The sequence below is a fragment of the Cetorhinus maximus genome, chromosome 15 (genome assembly GCF_964194155.1).
Source record: "Cetorhinus maximus chromosome 15, sCetMax3.hap1.1, whole genome shotgun sequence".
NCBI lineage: Eukaryota > Metazoa > Chordata > Chondrichthyes > Lamniformes > Cetorhinidae > Cetorhinus > Cetorhinus maximus.
This window is the reverse complement of record NC_135893.1, coordinates 85,319,444-85,338,030: the sequence shown is the minus strand read 5'-3', so window position 1 is coordinate 85,338,030 and position 18,587 is coordinate 85,319,444. Positions and strand designations below refer to the sequence as shown.

At 40.3% G+C, this 18,587-nt stretch overlaps 1 protein-coding gene across 1 annotated transcript; it reads right to left on the bottom strand.

Annotated features, from left to right (window-relative positions):
• Positions 1-3,609: 3,609 nt before the first annotated feature.
• Positions 3,610-18,379, bottom strand: kdelr2b (KDEL endoplasmic reticulum protein retention receptor 2b). The gene is made up of 5 exons (XM_078558843.1): positions 18,168-18,379; positions 8,130-8,230; positions 7,595-7,753; positions 6,021-6,273; positions 3,610-4,594 (listed from the first exon to the last, which is right to left on the bottom strand). The coding sequence occupies exons 1-5, from the start codon at positions 18,256-18,258 to the stop codon at positions 4,560-4,562; spliced, it is 639 nt and encodes a 212-aa protein (XP_078414969.1). The 5' UTR covers positions 18,259-18,379; the 3' UTR covers positions 3,610-4,559.
• Positions 18,380-18,587: the final 208 nt, after the last annotated feature.

Genomic DNA, 18,587 nt, shown 5'->3' with positions numbered 1-18,587 from the left:
GGGATGTGTGATTGCTGTTGATACCAGGTGCTCCTGTTGTTATGGCTTTTGTATTGTTCTGGGCTATGGACTCCATCAAGTACAGTTTCAACCAAACTTGTTTCAAAATGAATCCTTTCCTATTTATTTTATTCCTCTGTTGAAGGTGTTCATTTATGAATACCATTGCACAGCTCTCTTCCAGTACCTGGTCCAAATGGCTGTTCTTTACACATAAGAACATAGGAAATTTGGCCCATCAAGCCCATTTGATCATGGCTAATCATCCACCTCCAGCCATTTTTCCCCATATTCCTTGATCATATCCCCACATTAGCTTGGACAGTGAGTGTTGGAACACCGCCAGCTCCAAATTCTCCCTCCAAGTCACACAGCACCCTGACATGGAAATAGTTCAACCTTCCTTCACTGTCGCTGGGCCAACATAGACTGTAGTAGCTCACAAGGGATTTGCACAGAGGAGAAAATGGTTCTATTAGTGGAAATATCAAGAAGCAGAGGATATCATTTGAAGGTGATTGACAAAAGAAGCAATGGCAACATGAGGAAAATCTTAGCTGAGTGGTTAGGCTCCAGAACACCCTGCCTAACAGTTTGGCTGACGCAGATTCAATCGAATTCTTCAACAGACTAAAGAGAAAGCATTTGCAGATCTATGGAGAAAAGTCAGTGAGATGGAATTAAGTGAATTGCTTTTGCTGAGAGCTGGCAAGAACATGTCGGGCCAAATGGCCTTTTGCAATATTTAAAGCCTGTGGACACATCAGGGGCTGCAAAATTACACCAAAACCTATTGAGCAAGATGAAGCGGAATCTGCACTGTGGGTTACTTCATCGTAAATCATTCTGCAATTAGTTAAAGGCTGTAGTGTAATACATTGTGGTTAGCCCAGTAGAACCAAATAATAAAAAGTATTGTAAGCACATCCTTGGACAGAGATCTAAACTGCGTGCCATCTCACTTACAGACAGCTACTCCGGACAGCCTGTAAGGAAGTCAGCAGGTGCTGCTACAGATACAAAACCTTGAATCAGTTCAGTGAAGGCAAGTGGACTCACCTTGGTCACCCTCCTATTGGAGAGGCACTAGGCATGCATAGCATTCATGATAAATTCCTAGAATTGCAGGTATGAAAGAGAACAGAAACAGCAATGTCTTAGGAATGCCTTCTGAAAATGGGAAATAGGAGTTTGAGAGAGGCACATATGCCCTCAGAGTTCCAGATTGATATTTGTGTCCAAAACGAGTGAGCATCCATCCCGAATACTATTGAATAATGTTTTCTTAGAGAGCAGTGGCTTTTAAGGTATTCCCTCAGGTTGTTATGGCAGAAAAAAAAGTGGAGGCGTTGGAGACAGATTACAAGCCTCCAGGAGGAGGAAAAAGCGAAAGCATTAATACTTGAGTAAAATGTACTGTTTGTACCTCAACCTGAGCGAGTATCCAATGACCAAATCTATAATTTACACTGCAAAAAAATTAGTGCAAGCTGCTAGAGTTGAATTACAGAGACGCAACCCCAAATCCGTTATCGTTAAAATTTTTAACTACTTGAGAAACTAACTATTGCAGAAACTATTTGAACCCAAGCCTGGAGCTGTCACATAGTTGAACCTCCCTTCAATAGGCGTTGCCCCCTACTGGATAATCAAAAGCATTACATCAGGTACAGCATTGCCCCAAAACCTGGAACATCCAACTCTTTGGACCAGAGGGCTGAAAACATTTGTGGGCTGAGAAAACGATATTAAATTTTGTGTGAGATGAATACAAGATACTTGGAAATCATAAGGCTTGAGAGTTAGTAACTATCCCATTGACAAAAAAATCCGCCATTCATCAAATAAATACATTCTCGAGAAAATAGGCAGAACAAAGAGACATCAACCAGGAACATTAACTGTTTTAGCCAGACCTGCTGAATATTTCCAAGCATTTTCTGTTTTTATTTCAGATTTCCAGCATCTGCAGTATTTTATTCTTGTAAAACTTAGGCGGTTACTTAACACTATTTATAAAGCTGTTTAGATAAATCTATTAAAAAGATTATTTTGCATGTGATTTTGCATATGATAATGAAGTTTGTTGACTAGAGGAAAGTATGTACTTTACAAAGAAATCATGTGCTAGAGCAGGAAAAATCTTGCAGCTTCCATCTTTTGGGACATTTGTGGAGAACAGACCAGCATATTCCATGTTTTATTCCTTTTGGGCTTTTCCAAATTCAAAATTCCCCATCAGATATAGTTCACCAAGATAATACAAGAATTGTAAAGTTGATTTACTTGCATCAAGAGGTAACTGAATCAGCTGGTGTTACTGTGTTACTAAGTTTGAACCAGGCTGTTCACAACCTTGGCATATTTGACCCAGAGATGAGCTATCACCACATAACCATGGTGTCACTAAAGACCGCCTATTGTCACCTCCACAACACTGCCCAACTCTCCCTGCCTCAGCACATTTGCTGAGTAAAACCTCCAGACTCAACTATTCTAACACACTCCTTGCAGGTTTCTCACATTTTACCCTCAAATTTGAGGTCATCCAAAACCTGCCTGTGTCCTAACTCGCATCAAATTCCATTCACCCATCACCCCTGCACTTGTTGATCTACATTGACTCTCTGTTAAGCAACACATCAATTTTAAAATCGTCATCCTTGTTTTCAAATCCCTCCATGTCCAGGCCCTTTATTTCTAACTTCCCCAACCTTCCAAGATCTGTGCTCCTCCAATTCCAGCCTATTCATCATCCCCGATTTGAATTGATCCACCATTGGTGATCGTGCCTTCAGCGTCCTTTCCGACAGCTTTTCACCTTGCGACCTCACTTTCCTCCTTTAATGCATTTCTTGAAACCTACCTCTGACCACACTTTTGGTCAACTGCTCCCCATATCCTATGGTTTGGTGTCACTGTTTTATAATGCCTCTGAAACATTGTATTTTATTACTTTAAAGGCACTATTATTTATACAAGCTGCTGTCTTTTCACATCTGACACCTGGCACATGATCTGACAAAACAAACAATCTCCCCAAATCTGATGTACAGACAGAAAACTAGCAGTGCATTGTACATGAGAACACCAATATATATGACCTTGTTTTCTCCAATCGCAGGTTGTACTAGAAAAGTAACTGGCCTAGATTAGTCAAACGCCAAAATGAACACTGCATAACAAATCCTAAAATGGGCACAAGGAAATAGGACAAGAAAATTAATTGGCTTTTCCAGGAGCAAGAATATAGTCAAATGATAAAAATGGTCAAGTTCATGTTTTGAAATTGGGGTCTCTGGATATTACAGATCTAAGATCATTAGATTTCAGTGTTATATCGGTTTATTAATATAATAGAATATGCTCACACTATTCTGCAATGCTTTCCTTTGGGTAGATAACAGTTGAGGGTAGGAGTGGGTACAAAATCAGGACCACTCACCCAATATTTAAAGGGACTCCCCAATACTTGCAGCCTCCCCACGTACACAGGGTTGAGTTGAAAACCACTGCTTATTCAAACCAAATATTATCCAGTAGCACCTTGCTATCGAAACATTAAAATTAAAAGTGTACAGTGACAGGCTGGAACACAATAAACAGAAGCATTTTCCATAAAATGTTTATTTGGGGCAGTATCACAAGATATCATGCAACAGCTTAGTGTAAAAAAAAAACACAAGATAAACCTCCTAATGTTTCCAAAGAATTAAGAGTGGTAGCCCAGGCCAACGATTCTAAAAGTGATTTGTTCAATAAAAAAAAAAATCCCAAAATTAAGCTCAAAGTCATATGGTCCCTTGAATATCTAACGTTACACAGTCCAAATCACTTTTCAGTCAGTAATATGCACACCTAGTAAGGTTTCTGTGATCTTTATTCTTCATGTTCTATGTTCACAAGAACATATGCCAAAGGACAGAATACATGCATTCCATCTGAAGGTGGTTTAACCACTGATTGAATAAAGGAAACCTCGTCAGCCAGACAACAAGGCATATTTCATCACATCAGCCTCAAGACAATTCTAGTGTTTTAATGGGGGTGTTGGAGGAAAGAATGAATTATGTTCAAAAAATTTGGCAAATTCAAATAAATAGAGCAAGTGGTTGAAAAACTACAGACCAACTTTGCGCGTCAGATACTGTGTTTTAAGTAATTAAACTGGTCAGTAATTTTCAGATTTTATTTAAACAATTTGCACTTAATCCTTGTAAACAGCTAAAGAGAAACACATTCAGCATTTCCAATCTAAGCTTCCAAGTTTTTTCTCTTAAAACCACTGCCAAGTAATTCATCCTTTCAGTATATATTCCTTTGTAGAAAATATATTTTTACACTGTAATAAAAAAGGCAAGATGCATAAAACAGAAAACTGATATTTGTGGTCCATCAGACTACAGAACAGCTGTTGACAAGTTTAAATGCAATTCTTAAGTGTGTCCCCTTGCTCTCTGTCTCAGGCATCTTACGCTCTTGGTAAGTTTTCTGTTGTGTGGTAATGCTTCCTCTGTCTGGATGCGACCAACGACAGAAGTTCAGGTGATCTTTGGCACTTAAGCTGGTAAACTCAGCTTCTTTCCTTTGAGAACTAAAGAAACAAAATTTGGAGACAGAAAAAAGTCAGAAGACCCAACATAACATTCACAAGAACTTTATGGGCATTTTTTTTTTAAAAAAACCCCTTACACTTGTGTGACACCTCAAATGTGCAAAATCACTTTACCTGAATCACTTCAATGTGGACTAGCTTCATTTATTCATTCACAGGCTGTTGGGGGGTCCACTGTGGCAAGGCCACATTTATTGCACTTTATAGGTGTTTTTGAGGCAAGAACTGAGTGGCTTGCTAGGCCATTTCAGAGGGCAGTTAGCAGTCAACCACATTACTGCATATCTGGAGTCATATAGTCCAGATCAGGCAAGCATGGCAGATTTCCTTCCTTACAGGGACATTTACAAACCAGAGGGGTTTTTACACCAATCTCGTAGTTATTACTGTTACTCGCCTTTTTTCCAGATTTATTTAATTAATTGAATTTTAATTCCCAGCTAATGTGGTAGGAAATGAACTAGGTCTCTAAATTATTAATTCAGCAATATGTACACTTTATGACCTGATGCAGTATGCTACTGTACTCCTTCTTAATCAAATGCAACAACTATAAATCACACAACGACACAGCTAATTGATTGCGTTTTGATAGTGTTGACTGAGGGAGGAATAGTGACCAGGGGTATGAGAACTTCCCCTTTTGAATAGTGCTATGGGTCCTCTAACATCAGCCTGAACCATCACCAAGCCAGTCCCTGGTTAACATCTCATCTGAACGATGCAACCTCTGACCAGGCAAGACTTCTTCATTGCTGCACTGGAATGTCAGCCCAGGTTAACTGCTCAAATCCTGCAGTAGGACTTGAACTAGCTTCTGATGAAATTTGGGCTTGTACATTTCACTCGCCCAGGACCAGCATATTCCTGTCACAACATGCAACATTAAGGAAACTTTTTAAAACCCCTGCCCCTAAACTCTAAGAATAAATAAAATTATACAAGAGTATATGTTATTCTGCTTCTCACATACTACCCTACACACCCATTTGTCTGCAATTTGTCACTGCTTTCTGGTTATTATGGTTCTGCATAATTGCAAAATCCACATGTTAAGGGTGATTTCACGCATCAAATTTGTAAACCATTACCTGGCACAATTTTTAAAAAAGTATATGATTTATACAATGCTCATCCCTTGTAATCCTTGATGACTAAAGACTGCCTTTGGGAGATAATAGTGAATAGATTATTAAGAGGCATGTCTGGCAGTTTGAATAGCTCAAGGACAGTGGATAAAAAGTTATAAAACACAATGTATGTCAAAAAAACTTTGCCACGCTTTTGCCATCACCCTTTCACACAAGTACATCACTGGAGTTCTCAAGTAATTTTCTTTAAAACATTTAAAAGTTTCTTCACAGTATCTAATGCAAAAGTAAAATGCAAATCTTTGATTCCTCACCTTTTGTGACATACAAATAGAAAAAGTCACAGTAGAGAATAGTCTGAACCAAGCCGGCCACAATAGCAATGAGGTCAAAGAAACCCTCAAAGTAATAGCGCCAGATCCAGTTGATAAGGTACAGGCCACGATACAAGCCAAGAAAGAAGAGGTAATGAGTCGTGATGGTTTCTGCTTCACCTGTCTTGCTGATCATGAAGAGCTGGGGGAGAATTGCAACTGACTCCAAGTAAATCGAGAATGTCCACAGGATCTGGAAGAGCGTTTGAAATGTTTTCTTTAAAAACTTTATTCAGGCTACAACATCCACCCTGCCCTCAAACCCAACTTTTTACACCTTTGTCATCCAACTGCTTTGACTCATTCCAACCTCGCATTGCAACTCAAGGCTCCGTCCACAGTATCTCCCAAACCTGCGACTTCTCCCATCTTGGACAAGGGCAGCAAATGCCTGGTAACACCACTACCTGCAAGTTCCCCTCCAAGTCACACACCATCATGACTTTGAAATACAATTGTTGGGTCTATTGCTGGAACTCCCTCACTAACAGTACAGTGCATGTACCAACCCACCTGGGCTACAACAGTTCAAGGTGGCAGCTCACCACCATCTTCAAGGGCAATTAGGGGTGGGCAATAAATTCTGGTTTTGCTAGCAAAGTCTGAATCCCATGAGAGTAAAATTCCAGCATTAAAAAACAAAGAATACAACACTAAGTTAATTCAAAAAAAAAGAGTTCTGTTCTAAATGTTCCATTCTGCAATGCACAGAAACTCCTGTAGCATCTGCAACAAGTCTCTTTCACCCAATCCCCATGCAGGCCAGAGGTCAGTTAAAATCCCATAAGCTGTGGAATTGCTCATTGTGAGCTGGCAACAAAAGGTAGACTTTAAAGGCCCAACTTGGTCCTTCAGGCTGGTGTCGCTGCAAGGCTGGCATTAACTGCCCATCCCTAGTTACCCTTGTAAAGCTGGTGGTGGTCTTACTTTTTGCAACTGAGTTACTTGCTAGGCCAATAATAGGGCAGTTAACAGTCAATCGTGTTGGTGCAGGACTGAAGTCACAGACAAGACTGGGAGATTACGATTGGATTCATTCCCAAAAGGTTCTTTACTGTCCCTTCCTTCTCGCAGTTTGCACCCACACCACTTGCTGATTAAGCATTAGGACAGTACACCAACAGATTTAAATCAGCAGTCTTAAATCAGCTATTAGGTGGCCCCTCAAGAAAGGCGGACAGTGGGGAACTTTTTTTTAAAAAAGGAACAATGCTAGTTCCTCTACATCACACTATGGGCTACCACCATAGGGATATGCCAAACAGAGGCTCAGAGTTTACTAATGAGGATGAGAAACAAAAAACTGTTTCTTTAAGCTGCTGTTGTACATCTTGAGGTCACTGCTATAGAATCCCCTAACAGATTCTTCCAATCCATGTCCTCAGTTGGGACAGATATGTGCAGACAGTTGAAACAGAAGACAGTAAAGAGAAAATTTCAAACACCTTATTTCAATTGATTTTGGATGAAAAACATAAGTATTTTAACCTGAATTCAAGTTAAAAAGGATTTACCTCCATTGGAGAGAAGTCATGATTGACAAGGAAAGACAATCCACCTACAGGGACAACCAGAAATTCCGCACGGAACGTGTCATGATTTCCATCATAGGTGGCCTTAAACTTAAAGTAGATCAAGTACACCGTGGCAACGGCACAAGAAATGTAGATAATCTGTGGAAAAAATAAAACCAAGGCTCAATGCTAACAATATATACAAAAATCCTGGTCAACAAACAAATTTAAGTGATGAAAGTATGTGTTAGGCATCAATATATTAGGCATCAAAATTTGAATGGGAATTAAGAGTGTATAACAAGCACAAATAAGATTGAAATTGCACGTGGCATGTTCAAATGCCCAAATTAGGAAATGTACAGTATACACAACATACTTTCTGGGGTTGTGGTGGCCAGAAATGGGAAGAGAAGTATGATGTTAATCTACGTAAAGAGCTCCAATTGTCAATATTGCAGAGAGATAATTTTAAGTATTGTGCAGTTGGAAATAAATATTTGAAACAGCATTTGCTCCACTGCCTTAAACTCACCTTCATGGAACTGTTGTAGAGAGAAATGAAAATCGTGAACAGATCCAGGTATCGTGTGACAAAGACCAATGCAAACAGAATCTGACTCTTCCCAGAGATACCTAAGGAAGAAAAAAAAATCATGTTATGCAAAAATGCACTCAGTTTCAAATGGTAATTCTGATTTTTCCTCTTGACAAATATTAGATTTTTTAGATAATTTAGATGATTAAATACTCTTTAAGGATTGCTTTCTCAATCACAATTTGGTATAAATGGAGATTCCTACTGAATCAACTTGACAGTTAACCTTGTGACACGCTGTCCAAAATATCCTATGATACACTAAATATTGGGAACATAGAAATTGCTAGAAGACAAACTAAAGTCCATATAGGTCACCTTCTAACATGATAATCAATCTCTATTAATTAGTTTATAACAGACTCCGACATGAATGGAGAGCTTTAGCTCAAGGTACAATGTTACCTGTCCCTCCCAAACATGTTACACATCACTATATTATGCTTCAAATTAACTAATGTTGTATCCCAAAATAGTAATTTTGGTCAAAGTATTTCATTCAATTAAATAGATATCTGTTCCCACTGTCTTCCTAGGGAGCCAGTTCCACACATCTACTGAAATATTGTTTCTGCAGATTAGTTTTGAACTTACTCCCATTCAAGAGCAGGCCTGGTTCCACTGTGCTGAGCAAAATTAAACAGCTTATGATCTACACAATCTCGCCACTTTAGAATTCTTAAAAATAATCCATCACCTTGCAATCTGCTCTTTTCAGTGAAAAGATGCTAATTTACATAAACCAGAATCCAATCCCTCCATTTTCTCAATCATTCTGCTTACTCCCCATAACCTTTCACTGCTGCAACATACTTCCTGTATCCAGGCAATCAGAACTGTATATAGCATTCCCAAGTGCACTCACTCAGTGGCAAAATTAGCCCACTCTTTCAGCTCAATATTGACATTTTAATACATCCCAACATCCAATTTGCTTTGCTTACTGCCGAGCATTATTGCGATTGATCCAACTGCTAATAAATTGAAGCAAGGTCCCTTTCATTTTCCATTCACATTTTCTTGTTATTTTATGTAATAGTCCCTTACTGATTTTTGCTCCTGTGAATCACTGCATTTCTTTACACTGAATTTCATCTGTTTGGTCTATGGAAACATTCCTAGCCTCTTCTGGAGAGGAGAAAAAAATTCTTTTTTTTTTGCATTTTTGTTTAAGAACAGTGGCCTTTTTCTCCCCAAAGGGAGAAGTGTTTGGGAAGGCATTCCATTTTTAGATTGGTCATGGGGTTATCCAAAACATTAAAATGTCAAAGGTGGACTGTCATGCAACACTGATGTCAAGTGCCAAGTAGGTTGAAACACCACTTCGCTATGTATCAGTGGGTGATTGTGGTCTCTCTGCAGCCAGCTACAGGGAGATTGGTAGCAGCCTGGGAACAGTCCAGGTGTGCACAAAAATCAAAGTCTGCTTACTGCATGGAAAAGGCATTGATTTGACTTGTTTGTTTTAAACCAGGAGCAGAGATTACAGACTTTGATTTGTGTGTATGTCCAGAGTTTGCCATTCTGTAACAGAATGCAGTTCAGAGTACAAGAGATTTTGAGATAGAGTACAATGAAAAGGACAGTGAAAAATAACTAATTTGAACATAATGTAGACCAATGAAAAAATACTCCCAGGTTAACCAAACTCAAAGCTTTAACTACTAGAGTCAGGAGCATTTGCTCACTGGCCTAATCATGTTCTCACAAGCATTTCAAGTTTTATTTTTAATAAGTATATTTCTCTATTTTATATTTACTTTGTCTATTTACACCAATCAGAAGAACACTTTTGCATAAAGTTTCTGATTTGATCAGATTTATATTGAAACTGAACTAGAATGTTCCCAATGGCTTTCATTCAAACTAAACCACTGTGAAACTATAATCATTAGCTGGCTGTGCAAACCCATCAAGTTACAAATACAATAGTGCTACCTGGCACTGCTAGCATCACCTCAATGATGTTTGCATTGCTTAACAACCCCACAGGGCTTACAACTTCAGTTTACAGTAATTGGACTTCCAAATTTATTTGGTAGAAACAAAAAGCATTGCAAACTGAAGGGAATGTGGAAACGCAAACTGGAATATTTCTCTCTCCTCACCCCAAATCAGGGAATTAACATGTACACATACTCAGAACTCAGGTCTCACCACAGCAGTAGTATGTAGAGACTCACTCAATTATTTTCATTTAATGATCATCTGAGGTACTCAATAATTTAGCAAATTATTTTTCAGGCTTTAGCCAATAAAACTGCTTTCATAACTGCCATGCTACAAGAACGTGCTTTTGACCAGTACAATCATGCTACAGGAGTGATCTGCATTGCCCATTCACTTCAAAACATAACTGGCCTGTCAGGGTCAACAGTATATATCAAATTTAGGTTGGTTTTGAATGTTTAAATCCATCTTGAATGTTTAAATCCATCTGGGAGCTAGTGAACATGCTCGCAGCAGATTTTATTTTGACAGTTTACTTTTTGGATAGGTGACAGGTATTGTTACTGATTTTTCAGGCTGTATGTTTGCTTCTACTACAAGTTCTAATAATTTTGAATGCTGTTTAAGCAAGCGTCACTTAACTTCTATTATTTAAAACAACTTGTGCTATCATTAATGCATGTTTGCCCTTCCAAACTAGGGCTGTCTCTGCAGAGAGCCGATTTGTATTGTGAAATTTGGCACCGTTTACTGAACTATAGCTTTCAGTGTCTTGACTTATTTCTTAGTCTTCCTTGTGTCTCTTGTTTTAACCATTGGTATTTGCGAAATGAGGTTAGTAAGCAGTTAATAGAATGATGCGCTCTGTATCTTTCTTCAACTGAAATGCAATGCTCAACATCTGTATTTTACAAGCAATCACGTGTAGTTGGAAACCTGTATGATTGAAAGCAATAGCAATAAAACACAAGACAACAACTTGTGTCCTTCAATAAATCCAGATACAACTATCATGGGTCAAAGTATAAGCCTTTCTGCAATGTACATTTATTCAGATTCACCCAGGATTTAGTTCAATCTGATGCAGTGCAACAGCTGCTATGGACATTTTGAAACTAGTCTGCTTTTAAAAGGAGAGGGACAAATTAATTAAAACATTCAATTTGGGAATCATATCTGGGATCACCTGGATCTGTATTACAGTCCTGTAAATGTTGGGTTAGACGAGCTCTCTGGCTGTATTTTAGTATTTAAGCTTCAATGCACGTAGGAGAGAAAGATGCTCACCTGGCTAGCTTCCAGAGCTAGAGCAGACATCTCAACTACTTTAGTAGAAAATGGCATTAAAATAACCAACCCCAGACATGGATAGCGAAACCAGTCGTAATAAAGTTACATTTTACAATACGTAGCTTTAGCACAGGATTTACAATACGGCTGCCTTCACTTCAACAGCTGCAAGCCATTTCATAGAAAAATATGCACCATGGTAAATGGTCTTTTAAAACTGGGGGTGTGGGGGAATGCTAAATATGTTGAAAATACCTACTTAGGAAAAGTGGAAAAAACAGAAACTGCAATGCTTCAGTTCCACATTCTGCAATGCAGGCACAAGATTTAAATACTTAAAAACTGGAATTCCGATTAATTAACAAGGATCCTTTTGTGGCTTACTCCCCAGTTGTAGATATTTAGTGATTCTTTCTCTACCCCTTTCTTCTGTTCCTTTCAAATCGCTCTCATTGCAATGTAACAAGGGCATGTGTTGTACAGATTTGATGATATGGGCAGGCACCAAAACACAGAAAAACTTAAAATTGTTCAGGGATACTGTAGACTGATTCACCAAAGTGGAAGTCCCAGAAGCTAGCAGTTAACCCTTTGCTTTGTATAATTACTTAGCCACCCATCTCACTTGTACACTGAACAGAAAGTCAGCTTTTATTAATGTTTCCTCCCCTTCATTAATGTATTCTATGAATTCTATTCCTCCTCTGGAAACTGATGTCAATGACAGAAAAGGTGCAAACAAATATTTGAGGGAATCGTTAACCAGCATTTAACCGCCCTGTTTCAATCAGCTGCTACATCTAACCCTCAGATTAAGGAATCACAGGAACTGACACCTACCAATCCCAAGGAAAGAAAGGAGGGAGAAAAAGCATTTTTATGACGCATTTCTCCTTCTGGTCACCCCAAAGCATTTCAGCTGCGACATGATAATTTTTGAGGTGCAGTTGTATTGATGCTGGTTGAGGCCAAATATTGGCCAGGACACTGGAAAACTCCCAGCTCATTAAAATAGGATCTTTTATATCTACCCATGAGGGCAGATAGGCCCTCGATGTTAACATCCAATCGGAAAGATGGCATATCCAACAGTTCAGCATTCCTTCAACACTCCTTTTAATGTTAACCTAGAAAGTGCGCTCAGGTCCCTGAAATGGGGCTTGAACCCACAACTTTCCAACTCAGCTAAGAGTGCTGCCACTGCAATAGAAATTGTAGATAGCTTAATGATTATCGGTAAACAGTTATGGCAAGGACTAGAAATGCTTGTTAAAAGGTGGTTCACAAGCAGTTCAGGGCACTGTAAATTCTCAACATTCTGCAGAGTTGTCAGAGGTCAGACAACACAAACAGCAGTCCAAAGTAACAAAGTACACCCATAATTTTCTCTAATCCTATTGACACGAAAAGTGCTTCCTGGAAAGTAGTTGCAGCTACTCAACCACTTCACAAAAATTTGATGAACAAATTCCTGTTATATTGTCAGTATGAAATACAGGACAAATCACATTACTGATGATACACTTTAACAATGCATGCACATAAATCAGCTTGGATAACTGTCAAAGATATAGATAACCAATTGAGGAACAATATTTCCCCCCCATCCCACCCCTGTTGAACTTTGCCTTTTGAAATCCATATGAAAAAAACAATGTTAGATTACCATCTCAGATCTGCATTTTGAGCCTGAAACCAGGTGTTGATGGTTGTACAATTGGGTCAAGAAATGCTCTACAGCAATGCTAAAGATGGCACTTAAACAATTTCCTTAGAAATCTCAACGCCATATTAGACCTTGGAGTTAAATCCCCTATCTTCATTGTTCTGATACCAGTCATCTAAACCTGTTTAAATTTGCATAGCAGGAAGCTACCCCACCCTCTTCTCAAAGAGCCTACGTGGAATTTGACAATGAACCTTCCAATTGTATGTTTAACACAAACTGCATCACCAGATATAAAGGAAACAGCACTGGAGCAAGGATTTATAAAGAAGCTGCAGGACAGTTTGACAAGGGCAGAAGTCAAATCGTTAAAATTAAATAAGTGCAGGCAACGTAAATCTTTTAATAAAACAGTTGCACATGTTGTACCAACTCTGTTACAGACCCAAACAGACTAATCCTGATTTCCTGAGTAGTTTACAGTAGTGGAATCACATCACATTTGCCAATTGTAAAATCCACATGGTTATTAACTACTGGTGGTGTGTGAGCAAAGAACACAATATAGAAACATAGAAAATAGGAGGAGAAGACCATTCGGCCCTTTGAGCCTGCTCCACCATTCATTACCATGGCTGATCATCCAACTCAATAGCCTGCTCCCGCTTTCTCCCCATACACTTTGATCCCTTTCGCCCCCAAGAGCTATATCAACTCCTTCTTGAAAACATACAATGTTTTGGCCTCAACTATTTTCTGTGGTAGTGAATTCCACAGGCTCACCACTCTCTGGGTGAAGAAATTTCTCCTCATCTCAGTCCTAAATGTTCTACCCCGTATCCTCAGACTGTAACCCCTGGTTCTGGACTCCCCCACCATCGGGAACATCCTTCCTGCATCTACCCTGTCTAATCCTGTTAGAATTTTATATGTTTCTATGAGATCCCCCCTCATTCTTCTGAACTCCAGATAATATAATCCTAACCAACTCAAACTCTCCTCGTATGTCAGTCCCACCATCCCAGGAATCAGTCTGGTAAACCTTCGCTGCACTCCCTCTATAGCAAGAACATCCTTCCTCAGATAAGGAGACCAAAACTGCACACAATATTCCAAGTGTGGTCGCACCAAGGCCCTGTATAACTGCAGCAAGACATCCCTGCTCCTGCACTCGAATCCTCTTGTTATGAAGGCCAACATACCATTTGCCTTCTTTACCGCCTGCTGCACCTGCATGCTTCAGTGACTGGTGTACGAGGACACCCAGGTCTCGCGGCACATTCCGCTCTCTCAATTTATAGCCATTCAGATAATATTCTCCCTTCCTGTTTTTGCTACCAAAGTGGATAACCTCACATTTATCCACATTATATTGCATCTGCCATGCATTTGCTTGTCCAAATCACCCTGAAGCATCTCTGCATCCTCCCCATAGCTCACCCTCCCATTCAGCTTTGTGTCATCTGCAAATTTGGAGATATTACATTTAGCTCCTTCATCTGATTCATTAATATATATTGTTAATAGCTGGGGTTCCAGCACCGATCCCTGCGGTACCCCACTAGTTACTGCCTGCCATTCGGAAACTCTTTGTTTCCTGTCCGCCAACCAGTTTTCTATCCATCTCAATACACTACCCCCAATCCCATATGCTTTAATTTTACATGCTAATCTCTTATGTGGGACTTTGTCAAAAGCCTTCTGAAAGTCCAAATAAACCATATCCACTGGCTCCCCCTCATCAACTCAATATTGGCATGTTTAAAATGAGACACAAGGAGTAGGTTAGTGACAACTCTGAGGAATAAGTACAAGGTCCAGCATCTGGGAGAGTCGCATCAAATGGTGTTGAATTTCAGGGTGTATTGAACGAGTCTGTAGTTCAAACTGGCCATGATAATCAACAATATCACTCTGACTCAGTAGTCCTTGGATTAGGGGCATTAACCTATAAAGCAATATCCCCTTTGTGTTTCCTGTCAGAAAACAAATTAGTGCTTTGAGTCAACTGAAATGTATGGGTATACAATTTGTAAACAGAACACATGAATTTAAAACTGGAGATACATGATTGCAACTAAACCTAACCGTTTCTCTAAATTATGTCTAGGATGTGGCAGCTACTTTAAAATTTCACAGCCAATTTTTAGCTTTAAATACATAAGCCACTGCAAGGAGAGCCATAACTTTCTTATTCAGGTAGACGGGACATTCTTTCCCAAGCAAACGTCTTGCTTGCAGAACTTGAGGTACTTCAGTTGAGAACTCTCTTGTACAAAGCTTTGTTCCATAAAGGCCACTGATGCTAAAAATGTTTGTAGTCAGGTGACAATCTGGCACCTTTTAGGTGGACACCAACATTCCAGAACTGCAAATATTTAATACCTTTAATGTCTCTACATACCAAAACAAAAAAAAAAATCAAATTTTCGGGTAAAATAAAAAGCACTTCACTGAGTTTGAAGCAGACAGTGGCTGCCAGATCAGAGTTGCAACCCTTAACCTTTATCTGCACAAACGTATCTGCTTCTCACAGAAAACAGCTTTGGGAAGTGATAAGAAAACAATGTAATTCAAGTTCTTTAGATTGCCATAGGATGGTTATAAGGTGCAATGGAGATCTACAATACAATCAAAAAGGAGCAGGCTGATTTTTGTCCAAATGCATCCTTTATATCAGGTTGTGTACATTGTACAAATTCAAAAAAACTAAATTACTTTCATCCTAATACCTCACAGAGATAGTAGATAAGTCAGAATCTTGGGATTTTATCTAGGACAGGCACTCCAGCTTCAAGATCGATGTAAAGATAGGTGGGAGACCAGTGACCCAATACAGACTGCTCTACAAAAGTTCTTTTCACCTTACTGAAAGCTGATTCAACATCACAACCAATGGAGAATTTATGAAACTATGTTACGTAAAAACATTCACGGATCTAGAGGCAAGCAGTTTTTATTTAAGCTCGAACTGGCAAAAAAACAGTTCAATCTGCAATCCCTGAAGTCATATGCAACTCCCAAGCCTTCAGGAGGATGCAAGGAAAAGCAGAGAATATAGCCAGGGGTTCTTCAGGGCTCAGGTGGCCAATGTGATTTGTCCATCAATGGAAAATTAGAATAGAATCAATTATGGTTGTCTTGAGGAAAGGTTGGACAGACTGGGCTGGTTTCCACTGGAGTTTAGAACAGCGAGGGGTGATTTGATTGAACTATACAAGATCATGAATGGTCCTGACAAAGTGGACGCGGAAAGGATGTTTCCTCTTATGGGTGAGTCCAGTCAAGGGGGCACTGTTTTAAAATTAGGGGCCACCCTTTTAGGACAGAGAAAAAGATTTCTCCTCGCGTCTACGGGTTGTGCGACTTTGGAACTCTACATCAGAGGGTGGAGGAGGTGGGGTCATTGAATATTTTTAAGATAGAGGTAGATAGATTCTTGTTAGGCAAGGGAATCAAAGGTTATCAGGAATAGATAGGAACGTGGAATTCGAAACAAGGTCAGCCATGATCTTATTGAATGGTGGAGCAGGCTCAAGGGTCCAAATGGTCTACCCCTGTTCCTATTTCTTATGTGTAATTCTCTGTAGTACACTCAGCAATCATAGCTGAGCCAGGTAAAGTCTGATATCTAATGTATAAACAATGGTGTCAGACAGTCCGCCTCATTGATGGAACATGGAGGGATAACCCGTCACTGAGAAGAGGTTTTATCCACTTAGCCGCAGATAATCCTGCAAACCATTACAGTACTCCAATTGGTCAGGTTGTCCCAGCTGCATAAGCAGTGAGAAGCTTATTATGTTGGCAGTTGTAGTTTTCCTAATTAAACTCCAGCTGTTCTCATATTCACTTGCAGAGCCAGAAACCAAACTCTTCAGTTCATCAATTCAGCCAGTTGAGTGGTGCAGCAGAAAACTCAACCATTGAAAAAGTCTCCACATTTTTTAAACCTAAGCATCCTGAATATTAGCGAATCGGATACAATTTATACGCATGCGTTACGAGTATCAAAGAAGGGAAAGCAACAAAGACTAGGATTTACAAAATGCCGCGTAGCTTCCATCGCAGAATGCCCACATCAACCTAAAGGCTTGCCGTGCTAAACACTTAGCCACATGCACAAAGTTAAAAATCTCTCATAGGATGTGCACACATCTTTTCCTTGCAAAGTGGAAGACCGAGAAAGCAGCTCCCTCCCTCACCACACCTACAAACGTTTGCCACGTCAGAGCAGGACAGCAAACTAATAGTCACAAAATGGAGAGAGAGCAGAAATAAAACACCGAGGATTGAAAGCATTTCAAGCAATCGTTGAACGCTGACAGTCCTTATTTAAACACAAACCGGAGCTGCAATTTCCAAGCGCGCCACGAAAGCAGGACGGAAATGCAAACTTGCAGAGAAGCTAACTTCTAATGAACCCTCTTTGCAAAGCAATTGCACCTCGCCAAATAAAACAGTTTCAATAATTCACTCTCAGTAGTTTATATAAAAACTGATGGCGCCTGCTGCAAAAATGGAGCGGCAGCAATGTGGCAGAGTGTGAATGAGTGACTGGGGGTGGGGTCCTTGACCTCTGTCAGGTAATCGGACTCCATGAGCAGTTGAGCTGCTTCTCCCGGCTCTTTGCGGTAGCAGAATGGGTGGGTGGGTAGGGGGAAGAGGAGTAACGGTACCGGCCTTCAGCATCACCTAAGAGGGTGGGGGGGGGGGGGGGGGGGGGGGTGACACCGGGCACCACACAAGACCACCCACCCCGGGCCACATCACCCACACTCTTTCTACATATCAAGAAGTATTCAGAACAAACCGCTTGAATTAGAGATATATGCTGTGATTGATCATTCGGATCTTATCGATATCACAAAAATATAGTTTCAAATTAATAAAAACTCATTAACGCAGAGTAACTTGTTAGCACAGCGACTAGTAGAGGTGAATACTAAAATGACATTCTATTTAATTAAAAAAACAAAAGAACTCCCTCACCCTCTACTCCTGGGGCCTTGCGACCCTCTTCTTCCCCTACTCCCCATAGCAACAGAAAGTCCAAGTCCGCAACCTACCAGCGCACGACCGGGTCTTCCATATCTTCAGCAGCAAGATAATGACGGCCACTAAATGCGAGAAATCGCCGGCCAGCCGAAAGATATTCATGGTGGGTGAGCCAAAAGAGTGAATGCGAGAGACAGAGAAAGAATCCGAACCCAAGCCCGTCCGACAGCTGAGCTGGAAAAGCTCCTCCTTCCGGCGGCCGTCCCCCTCAAAATGGCGGCGGCAGCGACGTGGCCCGGGGACGTGGCCAGCAGCGCGCCGCATCATGGGATACGTGTCAACATCATCGCCTCCAGCTCCTCACCCCCCGCCCTCCCTGACAAAATCACGACACTCTTCACCTGCCCTCTGAGAAAGGCACGCCCTTCCTCACCCTGCTCCCGACAAAGCCACGCCCCTTTCGCATCCCGCCCTCTGAAAAACCGCGCCCC